A 15,591-nucleotide genomic window follows, 5' to 3' on the forward strand; every position below is an offset into this window, starting at 1 on the left:
CTTAAAGAAAAGAATTTTCAACCCAGAATTTCACATCCAGCCAAACTAAGCTTCATAAGTGAAGGAGAAATAAAATACTTTACAGATAAGCAAATGCTGAGAGATTTTGTCACCACCAGGCCTGCCCTAAAAGAGCTCCTGAAGGAAGCACTAAACATGGAAAGGAACAACCGGTACCAGCCACTGCAAAATCATGCCAAATTGTAAAGACCATCGAGGCTAAGAAGAAACTGCATCAACTAACGAGCAAAATAACCAGCTAACATCATAATGACAGGATAAAATTCACACATAACAACATTAACTCTAAATGTAAATGGACTAAATGCTCCAATTAAAAGACACAGACTGGCAAATTGGATAAAGAGTCAAGACCCATCAGTGTGCTGTATTCAGGAAACCCATCTCACATGCAGAGACACACATAGGCTCAAAATAAAAGGACGAAGGAAGATCTACCAAGCAAATGGAAAACAAAAAAAGGCAGGGGTTGCAATCCTAGTCTCTGATAAAACAGACTTTAAACCAACAAAGATCAAAAGAGACAAAGAAGGCCATTACATAATGGTAAAGGGATCAATTCAACAAGAAGAGCTAACTATCCTAAATATATAGGCACCCAATACAGGAGCAACCAGATTCATAAAGCAAGTCCTCAGTGACCTACAAAGAGACTTAGACTCCCACACAATAATAATGGGAGACTTTAACACCCCACTGTCAACATTAGAAAGATCAACGAGACGGAACGTTAACAAGGATACCCAGGAATTCAACTCAGCTCTGCACCAAGCAGACCTAAGAGACATCTACAGAACTCTCCACCACAAATCAACAGAATATACATTTTTTTCAGCACCACACCACACCTATTCCAAAATTGACCACATAGTTGGAAGTAAAGCTCTCCTCAGCAAATGTAAAAGAACAGAAATTATAACAAACTGTCTCTCAGACCACAGTGCAATAAAATTAGAACTCAGGATTAAGAAACTCACTCAAAACTGCTCAACTACATGGAAACTGAACAACCTGCTCCTGAATGACTACTGGGTACATAACGAAATGAAGGCAGAAATAAAGATGTTCTTTGAAACCAACGAGAACAAAGACACAACATACCAGAATCTCTGGGACACATTCAAAGCAGTGTGTAGAGGGAAATTTATAGCACTAAATGCCCACAAGAGAAAGCAGGAAAGATCCAAAATTGACACCCTAACATCACAATTAAAAGAACTAGAAAAGCAAGAGCAAACACATTCAAAAGCTAGCAGAAGGCAAGCAATAACTAAAATCAGAGCAGAACTGAAGGAAATAGAGACACAAAAAACCCTTCAAAAACTTAATGAATCCAGGAGCTGGTTTTTTGAAAAGATCAACAAAATTGATAGACCGCTAGCAAGACTAATAAAGAAAAGAGAGAAGAATCAAATAGATGCAATAAAAAATGATAAAGGGGATATCACCACTGATCCCACAGAAATACAAACTACCATCAGAGAATACTACAAACACCTCTATGCAAATAAACTAGGAAATCTAGAAGAAATGGATAAATTCCTCAACACATACACCCTCCCAAGACTAAACCAGGAAGAAGTTGAATCTCTGAATAGACCAATAACAGGCTCTGAAATTGTGGCAATAATCAATAGCTTACCGACCAAAAAGAGTCCAGGACTAAATGGATTCACAGCCAAATTCTACCAGAGGTACAAGGAGGAACTGGTACCATTCCTTCTGAAACTATTCCAATCAATAGAAAAAGAGGGAATCCTCCCTAACTGCTTTTATGAGGCCAGCATCATCCTGATACCAAAGCCTGGCAGAGACACAACCAAAAAAGAGAATTTTAGACCAATATCCTTCATGAACATTGATGCAAAAATCCTCAATAAAATACTGGCAAACCGAATCCAGCAGCACATCAAAAAGCTTATACACCATGATCAAGTGGGCTTCATCCCTGGGATGCAAGGCTGGTTCCACATATACAAATCAATAAATGTAATCCAGCGTATAAACAGAACCAAAGACAAAAACCACATGATTATCTCAATAGATGCAGAAAAGGCCTTTGACAAAATTCAACAACCCTTCATGCTAAAAACTCTCAATAAATTAGGTATTGATGGGACGTATCTCAAAATAATAAGAGCTATCCATGACAAACCCACAGCCAATATCTATACTGAATGGGCAAAAACTGGAAGCATTCCCTTTGAAAACTGGCACAAGACATGGATGCCCTCTCTCACCACTCCTATTCAACACAGTGTTGGAAGTTCTGGCCAGGGCAATCAGGCAGGAGAAGGAAATACAGGGTATTCAATTAGGAAGAGAGGAAGTCAAATTGTCCCTGTTTGCAGATGACATGATTGTATATCTAGAAAACCCCATTGTCTCAGCCCAAAATCTCCTTAAGCTGATAAGCAACTTCAGCAAAGTCTCAGAATACAAAATCAATGTACAAAAGTCACAAGCATTCTTATATACCAATAACAGACAAACAAGGGGCCAAATCATGAGTGAACTCCCATTCACAATTGCTTCAAAGAGAATAAAATACCTAGGAATCCAACTTCCAAGGGACGTGAAGGACCTCTTCAAGGAGAACTACAAACCACTGCTCAATGAAATAAAAGAGGATACAAACAAATGGAAGAACATTCCATGCTCATGGGTTGGAAGAATCAATATTGTGAAAATGGCCACACTGCCCAAGGTAATTTATAGATTCAATGCCATCCCCATCAAGCTATCAATGACTTTCTTCACAGAATTGGAAAAAACTACTTTAAAGCTCATATGGAACCAAAAAAGAGCCCACATCACCAAGTCAACCCTAACCCAAAAGAACAAAGCTGGAGGCATCACGCTACCTGACTTCAAACTATACTACAAGGCTACAGTAACCAAAACAGCATGGTACTGGTACCAAAACAGAGATATAGATCAATGGAACAGAACAGAGCCCTCAGAAATAACGCCGCATATCTACAACTATCTGATCTTTGACAAACCTGACAAAAACAAGCAATGGGGAAGGATTCCCTATTTAATAAATGGTGCTGGGAAAACTGGCTAGCCATATGTAGAAAGCTGAAACTGGATCCCTTCCTTACACCTTATACAAAAATTAATTCAAGATGGATTAAAGACTTACATGTTAGACCTAAACCATAAAAACCCCAGAAGAAAACCTCGGCATTACCATTCAGCACATAGGCATGGGCAAGGACTTCATGTCTAAAACACCAAAAGCAATGGCAACAAAAGCCAAAAGCAACAAATGGGATCTAATTAAACTAAAGAGCTTCTGCACAGCAAAAGAAACTACCATCAGAGTGAACAGGCAACCTACAAAATGGGAGAAAATTTTCGCAACCTACTTATCTGACAAAGGGCTAATATCCGGAATCTACAATGAACTCAAACAAATTTACAAGAAAAAAACAAACAACCCCATCAAAAAGTGGGCAAAGGATATGAACAGACACTTCTCAAAAGAAGACATTTATGCAGCCAAAAAACACATGAAAAAATGCTCATCATCACTGGCCATCAGAGAAATGCAAATCAAAACCACAATGAGATACCATCTCACATCAGTTAGAATGGCCATCATTAAAAAGTCAGGAAACAACAGGTGCTGGAGAGGATGTGGAGAAATAGGAACACTTTTACACTGTTGGTGGGACTGTAAACTAGTTCAACCATTGTGGAAGTCAGTGTGGCGATTCCTCAGGGATCTAGAACTAGAAATACCATTTGACCCAGCCATCCCATTACTGGGTATATACCCAAAGGACTATAAATCATGCTGCTATAAAGACACATGCACACGTATGTTTATTGCGGCACTATTCACAATAGCAAAGACTTAGAACCAACCCAAATGTCCAACAACGATAGACTGGATTAAGAAAATGTGGCATATATACACCATGGAATACTATGCAGCCATAAAAAATGATGAGTTCATATCCTTTGTAGGGACATGGATGAAACTGGAGATCATCATTCTCAGTAAACTATCGCAAGGACAAAAAACCAAACACTGCATGTTCTCACTCACAGGTGGGAATTGAACAATGAGGACACATGGACACAGGAAGGGGAATATCACACTCCGGGGACTGTTGTGGGGTGGGGGGAGGGATAGCATTAGGAGATACACCTAATGCTAAATGACGAGTTAATGGGTGCAGCACAGCAACATGGCACATGGATACATATGTAACAAACCTGCACATTGTGCACATGTACCCTAAAACTTAAAGTACAATAAAAAAAAAACTGCACAGAAGGCACAGGTACATGATTTAACTTATGAAGGTGGCACATGGTGGTATCTGATATGACCAAAAAAACTCAAAGACAGTGTATGAATTACTCAAGTTTAGGATACACTGGCATAGCCCATCGTTTGATTAGAGGTGACAAATCAGTTATCACATTACAGGTAGGAGGAAACTTTTGCCAGAATTGCATCCCCTACGTGTCCTAACTTTCAATATTTATGAAATTGTTATTTATTTACATGATGAATTCATACAATCTTGACCATTCATTCATTCATTGCCATTGTTCCCTTTACGTGGGAGCGATGCCTCACAATACCTAGCATACATTCATTCATTCAACAAGTATTTATTGAGCACTTACTATGTGGTAGACAATGTTCTAGATCCTTAAGATACATCAAAAATACAGGAGACACAGGTCCCTGCCCTTATGGAGATGACTTGCTAGCAGGAAAGGAAGACAATAAACAATGATATCTTATGTCGTTAACACAAATAAAGTAGGTCAAAAAATCAGGACAGGGCAAGGGGCCCAGTGGGGCAGGGGGTGCAGGATTAAGCAGGAAGCTGAGGGTGAGTTACTGAAGCTGGTGCCGAGGCCCTGGGTGGGAGCATGCCTAAAGGCCAAAAAGGGGGTGGGCCAGCATGGCTGTTGCTGAGTGGGGAGAGGAAAAGTCATGGAGATAACAGGTCCAGACCATGCACAGCCTTGTAGGCAACACGGCAGCCTGAGCCTTTACTCCAGAACAGACTACAGGGGCAAAAGTGGAGGCAAGGAGACCTCAAGGGGGCTCCTGTAGATGTCCAGCCAGGAGGGGATGCTGGCTTAGACCCGGGTCATAGCAGTGGAGGTGGATAGAGTCTGTATATTTCAGAGGAAGAACTCCAGAATTTACTGATGACTCAGCTGTGGAGTGTCAGAGAATAGGGAGAATCAATCGTGGTTACTGGGTGTTTGGCCTGAACACCCAGGAGGAAGGTGGCTTCCAAGTTAAAGGAAGAGTCTGACCTGACCACAAAGTTGACACTTCATAAACAGTCACTTAAAGCGTAAACTGTCCCCACTTACAGATTGAGAAACTGTGGCACAGAGAAGTTAAGTAACTTTTCCAAAGTCACATAGCCGGTATGTGGCAGAGTCAGGATTCAAACCCAGACAGTCTGGCTTCGGAGTTCACATTCTTAATCACTGGGCTCCACTGTCTAAGAGACGGAGAGGTCAGCCCAGGAGGCTCTCTGTGTGAGCTGAGAAAACCCTATTTTAATAAATCAGAGATAAAGCTTCCCAGGACCTCTCTCAGCCCCAGAGATATTATATTTGGAGGGGGCCGAATTTCATAATATTTCAAACTTTCCTGGAAGTGTAAGAAAGACCTACCCCAACTCCAGCCTAGCACTTCCCTGCCACCAGCCTTCAGCTCCCTCCAAACCCCACTTTCTGACCTTTTGCTGAAAGGTTTTTTCAAGGCACGGGTGAGATGTACATGCTAATGCTGCACAGAATCTATCTTGGTATCAGAGAATTACCGATTTAATTTTTGTTCAAACGGGCCCCTCTACAATGTGCAGTCTGAAATAGCAGCATGGCACGTGGAATGGTACACATCTGCTTCTTTTCCATGTGTCTCCAGCTCTGAAATTAGATCTCAGCAAATCTTGTGCACATTCACACTTTGATCTGGGTCCTCATCTAAGCCAGAATGAAATGTGTCACATTTCATTCATAAGAGACATGATTAAAACAGACAGTTACGTTGGGAAATAACACATTTCCTTAGGCCTAAGAAAAGTATCTTATTTCGAGAGACTGAATATACAAATGGACAATGGCCAGACAACATATAACAATACAACTCTGACCTTCCACTGTGCACCAGCCACGAGGTCAAACCATAACCTCTGCAGCAATCAGCCTAGAATAGTCAGAGCCTGGTCAACGACTCCCAGCTCTTCTCTTTTCTGCCTCTGCTTCCAACTCCGGGCCAACCAGTGAAAGCCAAATGTGCTCCCAAGCCCATCACATAAAATGTCTGCTTCTAGCTATCCTGCCTCCAGCTCCTCCAGGCCAAAACCCTCCAATCCAAGCACACCTGAAGCTTTCTCATTCCTCTGCCTGCCTTTGAGTCTCTGCTGATGCAAGTGCTGGTGGCCAACCCCTGCTGACACAGTAAGCTCTGAGTAAATATTCCTCTGTTTGTTCTCATTTGGGTGGTCTTCATTTATTTCCACAATCTCAATGCATTTTTCTCTGGCCATCAAACAAAGCTTAATAAGTAATCTAAATGCTGACCCAGAGAGCTTTAATAGTGAATAAAGATCAGTCCCCATCCAGACAAGCAGAAGAGCCCAGAAGAGTGTTTTAAAGTAGGGGCTCTCAACTCATACATACAGGCCTGTACCCCAATTCCACCACTTCCCCCAATGCATGACCTCAGACAGGTAACCGCTCACCTCTCAGAGTCGCAGTTTCCCTACCCATAACATGGACGTGACTAGTACTTACCTTGTATGCTGGCTGTGATAACACAGTGAGAGAATGTATAGAAAGGGTAAATGCAGAACCTGGGACAAGTACACACGATAATTTAAAAGTATGAATTAACAGTGTCAATTAATACATATTAATTATAGCATAAAAGAGTATTGGTGTGCCTACAGTGTGCCAGGCACTCTTGTAAGTGCTTTACATGAAGTAACTAATTCACTCCATAACGCCAGCGATAATGGAGGGTGGTTTCACTCCCTGTGATGCACCCACTGGTCACTTCTGACTCCCACAAACACGCACAATGAATTGGCAATGCCTGCCTTTATAGATGAAAATCTAAACTCCCTTTTTAGCATTGCATCCTTTTTTATCCCAGTACTGAATCAGGGTTTCCAAATTCAAATACCCTCAGGAGCCAGATGGGTGACATATGTGAGTGAAATGGGCCAGGTGTGAGACAAAAGGGAGTGGTGGGGACTGGGGTGAATTAGACAATTTATGATGCATCTAAAGGGGGTGAACTACAACCAGCTAGTTCTAAGTTGCTAAATCTTCAAAATTTTCAAAGAAAATGTTATATAAAATCTCCCAACTGTTAGAGGTCGGTAACTCTCTTAAATATTTTAAAGAATGCTAGGTAGGCTACATAAGTCACACCTCTATGGGCTGAATTTGGCTACTGTCACCAGTTTTACAAACTGTTGAGTAGATGTTTTTCCTTTAAGTAAGTATCAAGACCCCACAACTAAAGTTTAAACAAAGATTTGGGAATTTGAGAACATCCTTTGGCTGAACTGCTTCCTCTGGTCCCCTCCCTCTCCTGTCACTTTAACTCCAAAGGCCAAGAATCTAAAATCTTAGTGGGTTCCCTAAAGGAAGAGGCTGCTGGAGGGCTGCAGACTCACAATCCAAATTCCAAAGGCCCCAGAGATGCTATTTCCAGAAGTCTGATAGCTCACTGCTTGATTTTTCAAGGCCAAGTCAGAATTAAAGTCCATTTCAGCTCTAAAATTAACTTCTTGGGGAAAAAAGAAAAATACTTAAGGGGTTTCTACTTACCAAGAAGATAATACTCCAGGGCTTTCTACAGTCTGGATGTTGAGTCCTCTTCTAGTCTCATCCCTAAATGAATCTCCTCTTCCCTAAATTAACCCTTAGCTCTGGCCTGACTGGGCCACACACAGCTGGGGGTGTGGCTGGTGCCCCTCCTTCTCTGTTAGAGGCAGGTGCCCCTCCTTGTCTGTAGAGGTCCCTACCTGTGTGACCCTGGACACGCTACTTAACTTCTCTGTGCCTCAAAAAAATGGGAATAATAATAGTACTTGCCTCTTTCAGTTGTCAGTTGACAGAGTTTAATGAGTTAATTCATGTAATGGACTTACCACATAGGCTGAACCATTCTAAGTCTCAATGAATGTCAGCTAATGCTGTGTATGCCACTGCCTGGCCTGAAATGCCTTTCCCAGCCAGACTCCAAGGCTTTGCTGACCACCAGACCATCTGCCCTCCTTTTCCTCTAACTTCCCATCCAAAATATTATCTCTATATCAGGAGTAGCAAAGAAGTTTAGTCTTATGTGCCAACCCCCCACAGCAGTGATAGGGGCTGCCTGAAGGGGTGGGCTCAATGTCCTCCATGGCAGAGGGAGTGCTGAAGTGCTGCAGTTGATTGGTAATGTCTGCCATGGTAGAGGGAGGGCTGAGAGGAAGGGACAGTGAAGCCATCCCTTGGCCATTCTTGGCCTACAGCAAGCATATGGCACTGCCTTATATTAAAATAATCTCTGTGGGGTTGGATTTCAGGCTTCTCTAGTTTCTATGAGAGCCAAGAACTGGTTTTAGACCACCCCACCCCTTCCAGTGGAATGACTAGCACAGGGCTCAGTCCACAACAAGTTTTGAATCAGTAACAGCCAAAGGCTAAATCAAGAGGCTCCAAATAGAATCTTGGCTTCTTCCAAGCTACAAAACCCACTTGGGATCTGCCAGAGCCTTGGAATCCTATTGGTGGGCATCTGAATAAGCACAACTCCAAAAAGGCATGATCAGCCTCAGTCAGGATTGGAAGGAGCACGCTAGACTCACAATGAATTCCCCATTTCTCCTTCTTTGCATCTGTAAAGCAAGGATCGCTTATGTTGGAATTTATATGCCCACTTCCTGAATACCAGGGAAACAACCATAGGCTAACATTCACTGAGGACTCACAATTTGCCAGGCATTGTTCTAAGAACTTTATTAAATTATTTAATCTTTACCACCGCCCCAGGAGATAGATTTCATCACTATCCCTGTCATACCAATGGGGAAACTAAGGTCCAGAGACATTAAGTGACTAGCTGAAGGGCACACAGCTGGTATATGGCAAAGCCACCACTGTCTCCTACTGATAACCATTTTTGTGAGGAAAATTAGGAAAAGATAGGCTTGTCCCCCCAGCACATAGAAGTCTCCTACTTTTAGCAATCCTAAAACCAAATCTTCCTCATACAGATAGAAGCTGCTGACTCATTTTAACAAAGAATTATTTACTGCAGAGAAAGAAATTGTCTTAGAAAGCTCTTTCGTATATTTAGAAGTCGGAATTCATTTACAAGGTTTCCACTGATGTGCAGCATTGTAGGATTCTGCCTGACACATCAAACAGGGCAGGGATAGGGTCAGACTATCATGTGAGAGCCTTAAAAGCCTTCCTAAAGAAGAAGCACTTGAACCTCACAGTCTAGAATGCAGAGTTCTAGAACAGTTGTATTTAATCCTGGTTTCACAACAGATTTACACGGGGAAGCCTTCAGAAAATATAGATGGCAGCAGGATCCTTGTTTTGTTCTGTCAATAGGGGGTGCTAGAGGGAGACTGGCAGGTGGACGGTGGGAGAAGGAATTTTCTTCTCTTTTCATTGGCTTCCTATTTGCTTCTTGTTCTGATGAGTGGCACCCAGCCTTGCTGCTTCATGACAGCAGCTGCAATTCACTTCCATAATAGCAGATGAATCCAGTTTGCAGTATTTCCAACTATTGAAGAACCAGTTTTATGACTCCTAGCCCTGGTGACACCAGCACAAGCTGTGCCCTCTTCTCAGGGGTTTTAGCTGCTGCTCTACAGGGTCCCTGCTCCAAGCTCCAAGTTTTTGAAACTTTTAACTTCTTCCCTTATTCTCCCAGCTGGAGGGATGATAGCCGCTTTCTGCAGCTGCCTCTTCCCTAGTACCCTCAGTATTGCCTTCTTGACTTTTCAATTACCTAGTTAACATTTCTTTATACATAGTTAATGGTTCTTTATATTAAATTCTTGCTTTTAATATACTTACGTTGTCTCAGTCTCTTGGCTGGACTTTCTTTCCCCCAATTTTGAACTGTTCCTTTGTCTGCCCCCAAATTCCACTCATCCTTCAAGATCTAGCTCAAAATGAAAACTTCTCTGCCCACTGCAACACACACAACTCTCATCTGTGAATTCCTATAGACTTTAGGGTCTCTGCTACTCAAGCTTCAACATGATCATATATTGCAGGGGTTGGCAAACCATGACCCCTGGGCTAAATTCAACCTTCTGTTTTTATAACTAAAGTTTTATTGGAACCCAGTCATGCCCATTCATTTATGGCTGCTTGCATGCTACAACAGCAGAGTTGAGACATCACCAGAGAGACTACGTGGCCTATGACGTCTTTTTACCATGTGGCCCTTTCCAGAAGGTTTCTGACCCGTGGTCTGTTGTCTTGTGTGGGTCTCTATTTCATGTTTTGAATCTCTCACTACACTGGATACTGAGAACTGCAGAACTCTCGGCACATGACAACTCCATCCAAACCCACACACTAAAAATCTTTACCAAACTCTACTATGGCTTCTAGCAGCATAAGGCCAGCTTCCTAGGATCACTTTTGCACCTCTTATAGTACCTGCTTAAGAAAGCTCAGCATGGCCAGGGAAACTTCCCGTTTGTTCCAGCCAATGCACACCTGATGATAGGCCCCTGACCTCCCTTTCCTACGGCATTTATGAGAAAGGGCTTACAATTGTAAATATCTGTCTCTTGCAACTAAGAAGCATCCTCCCAAGCACCTGAGAGCCATTCTTCTGAAACAGAATCATCAGCAAGGACAGTGCCTCTGTCTCGCAGCCTCTGTGGGAAGATAAAATCCTAACTTTGATAACTGCCAGCCAGCAGACGCAGCTGGCCCCATTGCACTCACATTGCCCAACCCTTTGTACTATGTCGCTTCTCTGGCTCTATGGAGACTCCACTCTTCCCCATCCCTCATTCTCCCTTTAAAACACACAAATCACCTCTGCACAAATTGTAATGAAGCTCAGCTCTTTTACCTACTGTCCGTAGTTACTGAATAAAATCTGTTTTCACCACTTTAATGACCAGCTGTATTCATTTTTGACGATAGTCAGCAAATGATCAACACCCATTTTATTCATTGAAAATTCATTGATTACTCAGAGTTGGCTTCTGTTCCATCCCACCTGGCAAAGCCTCTTACCTAAGAGTGAACTGGTCTGCCACAGAGCTACTGGTCAGAGAGACCAAAAAGGTGGCCGTGTCCCCTTCCCGGACTAGATTCAGAGGCACCGAGATGACCACATTCTCGTCCAAGCTCACCAGGGACCACTTCAGATCATCTTGGGTTGGGTAGACCACCACACTCCCAATCCTCTCTCGGGCTGGAAACGCTTGCTGGGGGCTCTCCAGGCCTGAGTGGATATTGTTCTCCCACTTGCCTTCCTCCTCCAGAGGACACTGGCCAGCCTTGTCAGCTGGGTAGAGCGTGAAGAAGAGCTCCATCGCGGTGCCACCGAGCAGGGCTGGGATCTCCTCCTCCGGCTCCAGGTCCAGACCTGAGCTGAACCACTCGGGCAGCAGCTCCAGCTCAGCCACACACAGCCCTGGGGCCCCTTGCAGCCGACAGCTGGCCGCCACTTCCCTGGCCTCAGGGAAAGCAAACATCTTGACACAGGGTAGATCTTCCGTGAGGTCGCTGTCATCCCAGCCCATGCCAGTGACGTAAAACAAGGTCTGCACTTTGGGTCTGTTGGAGTAGATGGAGCTGTCGAGGATGTGGGATTTCAATTTCCAGTTGAAGGGAAATTTGTCCATGTTTCCAAAGGCTGTAGATGTCAACAGGAGCTCCTGGGGGATCATCTTCTCCACTGAAAATGGGCCATAGCTGGCATTGATAACAGGGGGTGTCCTGGCTCGGTAGATGAAGAATGGCTCCACCCGGGCCTGCAGACTGGAGTTCCTTGTGAGGTCTTGGTTGGCCTCTTTAAGGAAAAAGGACTCCTCTGCATTGGAGATGTGCAAGTTCGTAGGGAGGTAAGCAGGGAGCGAGGAGAACTTCTGCAGGCTATCCACAATCCCTCGACTCTCTGTCACTGCAAAAGAAAGGAAAGCAAAAGAATAAAACCGTGTTCTGAGATGTAATGAAATAAATGCAGTGCAGTCTCCACCCACCTCCCCAACAAACCGCCCACTGGCCACTGTTTCTCCCCCAGGTCTCATCACATGAAAGCCCTGTAATTATATAAAGTATGATCTTCAGGATCTTCCCAAAAAGACAGCACAGAGTGGGAAGGAACCCCATTTACCACTGATCCAATAGTCTTGGGGCTGAACAGTTATCTCTCTAAAGGGAAAACATTGCTTCTGCTGCTTGTGCAAAATCAGAAACTCAAAAGATCATGGTCATCGTTGTTCACCTACCCCACAGACAAAAGGTTGCGTACCTACCAAGTCTACCAATCAGGCATTGCACCATTGTATGTGACATGTTAGTACCTCGTTACTTTGATACTCATGCTGCTCTCTATCACTTCTATAAGTGCAATCTACGTGGACATGATGACATCTCTACAATTGTCATTGAAAAGATAGCGAAGCTACCGCTCAGCTTTCCTACTTCTAGAAATCTCTCCTTCTGAAATACCAATGAGAATGCACACAGGTTTATCTATCTACAAGGATGTTCACCACAGCATCATTTAGAATTGCAAACAAACAAACTTAAGAGCATATGTGCTGAGCCGGATGGCTGGATTTGAATCCTGGCTTTGCCACTTCCTAACTGAGCAACTTTCACCAAGTTACTTAGCCTCTCTGTGCCACAAATGTCCTCACATAAAGTAGGACATAAACATGAATTCTACCATACTGGGTTGCCGCGAGGATTAATGAGTTAATAAGTACAAAGCACAGCCAGGTGTGGTGGCTCACACCTGTAATCCCAGCACGTTGGGAAGCCAAGGCAGGTGGGTCACTTGACCCCAAGAGTTCAAAACCAGCCTGAGCAAAACAGTGAGACCCTGTCTCTACAAAAAAAAAAAAACACGAAAATTATCCAGGCATGGTGGCATGTGCCTGTAGTCCCAACTACTTGGGAGGCTGAGGCAGGAGGATCTTGAACCCAAGAGGTGGAGATTGCAGTGAGCTGGGATTGCACCACTGCACTCCCATCTGAGCGACAGAACAAAACTCTGTCTCAAGAAAAAAATAAAATAAAATAAAATAAAGCACTTAGAACAATGCTGGCACGCAGAAATGTGCTGTCAATATTCACCCACAATTATTATTTTAATCCATGTTCAATAGGTTGATCAACAGGAAACTAAATATTTTACAGTGAAATAATATGAAACTATTTTTTAAAATGAGGTAGAGCTATATAAACATACTTGAAAAGAGGGCCACAATATGACATTAAGGATAAAAAAAACTAAGTGTAAAAAAAAACAAAAATCAAATGTGTCATATTTGATCCTTTTGGTAAAGTTTTAAAATTCTACATATGTATATGTAAATGTATATATTTATGTTTGTCTATAGAACCCAAAGGAGAAAGTTTTTGCTTTTTACTATTTATGTTTCTACTTTCTTTTAATTTGTTACAGCCATGTATTATTTTGTTAATTAAAACACACAGCACATATACATAAACATGTACACGTGAGTACATACATGTATGTGTGTTTCTTAACATGTTTCTTTCAAATGGGAAAATACAGACAGCAAAGACCCAACAGGCTTTTTCAAAGTGAAGACAGCCCACCGGGAACCAGGGTCAGCAAAGCAGGCCAAGGGCAGACCGAGATTTTTTTTTCTTTTGCCCTAAAATGAACCTCCACCACTGGAGTACTATTTTCCAACCAGTGCAGGAAGAATGGCACCTGACCGTGGCGCTTAAAATGCAGCATCCCAGAGGAGGAAACAGCAGAGAAATCTCACTCCATTCACTCTGGCTCCTGGTGACATGTTTTTCTGCAGCAATTACAAATTCTGCAAAATATAACTTCTATTGATTTAAACACTTTTTGGCCTGTTTGGGGCTGTCCTTGGTGAGCGTTCCTTTTCTAGAGGGTGACAAAATTGTAATTAGATTGTGAAAAAGATACAGCCCACGTAGGGGCTGATGCATCCTTTTTCTAAGAAGGCATTCAGAAAGCAAGTTCTCCTCAAATGTCATCAACACGGCCAGTCCCTTGTTAGATTCATTACTCCAGCAGGGTAATTACTTACTCATTCCTCCAATTACTTATCTAAAAATATTTATTATTCACTTATTATCTTTCCAGCATCGTGGCAAGTAAAAATATTACACGGACAATGCAGTCATGATTTCTGCCTCCAAGGAACTAGAGACTACGTTCAGCCAATCAGAAGCTCTGGAGGACACAGCTAACATTCAGAAAGCAATTCGGAAATTGGGCATTAAGATCCTTAAAAATGCCCATCCCAGGAATTCACCTGGGAATTTGTTCTAAGGAAATGATCAAGAGATCAGGAAGGAGATTAATGTGCAAGTATGTTTATCGCAAGCATGATTTATAACAGCAACACGCTGGAAGCAGCCCAAAAACCCATCATTAGGGAAATGATTAAATAAGTGATTAAAGCCACACTATGTGTGCGACATCAGACTGCCATCAAAACCATGATTTCAACAAATCTGTAGTGTCAAGAGAAAACACTTACAATATGTTAATTGAAAACGACCTCATAACTTCCTTTAAATTATCTCAAATCTATTTAAACACACGATATAGTCCCTTCCATAGTATAGACCTGGGTTTCCTCCAGAATGATGTCCATACAGGCTCGGCAGGATTTGGATCAAAAGATAGAAGAGGGAGAAATGATTTTGAAGAATTAGCCTCATCTAAAGGAAAGTTTTAGCTGCTGCCGCCACCAAGGGGCAATCTGTATTTTGACAATGTCAAGCAATGCAGAAGCACCTCTCCAGATGAAATTTAAATTAGTTCTTTTTGTCGTTGGTTTATTTCCCCTCTCCAAACCAGGAAGTTAAATTCAGGTGAATTTGCTCATGAATCACTTGGCAACAGGAACACCGTCAGCAGGGAAAGCCTGCCTTGTGCGGCATGACAATATCTTTCAGCTGGGCTACGCCTGCCTTGTGCAGCATGACAATATCTTTCAGCTGGGCTAAGCAGGCAACCAGACTTGGAAGTGAGTGGCTTGAATTTTCTCATAAAATTTAGGGGAAGTCCAAGGTAAGGCTTAAATTCTGACTTATTTACAAATATGGAAAAGGAAATTAAAATAAATGCAAACTTTAATATGCTCTGTTTTCACTGTAGATTCTTTTATTGTTTATCTTTTATGTAGGTATTTTACATCTCTCAAAAATTGATTTACAAGAAATGTAAAGCTGCACCTTCTCTTCTTTATTGTAGCCAAAACCTCCATTTTATCTGAAATAGCAGTGTAAGGTTTACACACTTGTCCCACCATAACTCAAGCAAAATGCAATACAAATTTTGTCTGAAAG

At 42.4% G+C, this 15,591-nt stretch overlaps 1 protein-coding gene across 4 annotated transcripts in view; it reads right to left on the reverse strand.

The window, feature by feature from the left end:
• TMEM132B (transmembrane protein 132B) overlaps positions 1–15,591 on the reverse strand; it is a 497,414-nt gene that overhangs the window by 289,884 nt on the left and 191,939 nt on the right. For all 4 annotated transcript variants that reach the window (XM_058426040.1, XM_032168292.2, XM_058426041.1 and 1 more), the window contains one exon: positions 11,293–12,184. In XM_058426040.1, the coding sequence (XP_058282023.1) occupies positions 11,293–12,184 (892 nt within the window). The remainder of the gene's footprint in view (positions 1–11,292; positions 12,185–15,591) is intronic.

The sequence above is a fragment of the Hylobates moloch genome, unplaced genomic scaffold, assembly GCF_009828535.3.
Source record: "Hylobates moloch isolate HMO894 unplaced genomic scaffold, HMol_V3 SCAFFOLD_12, whole genome shotgun sequence".
NCBI classification, from domain to species: Eukaryota; Metazoa; Chordata; class Mammalia; order Primates; family Hylobatidae; genus Hylobates; species Hylobates moloch.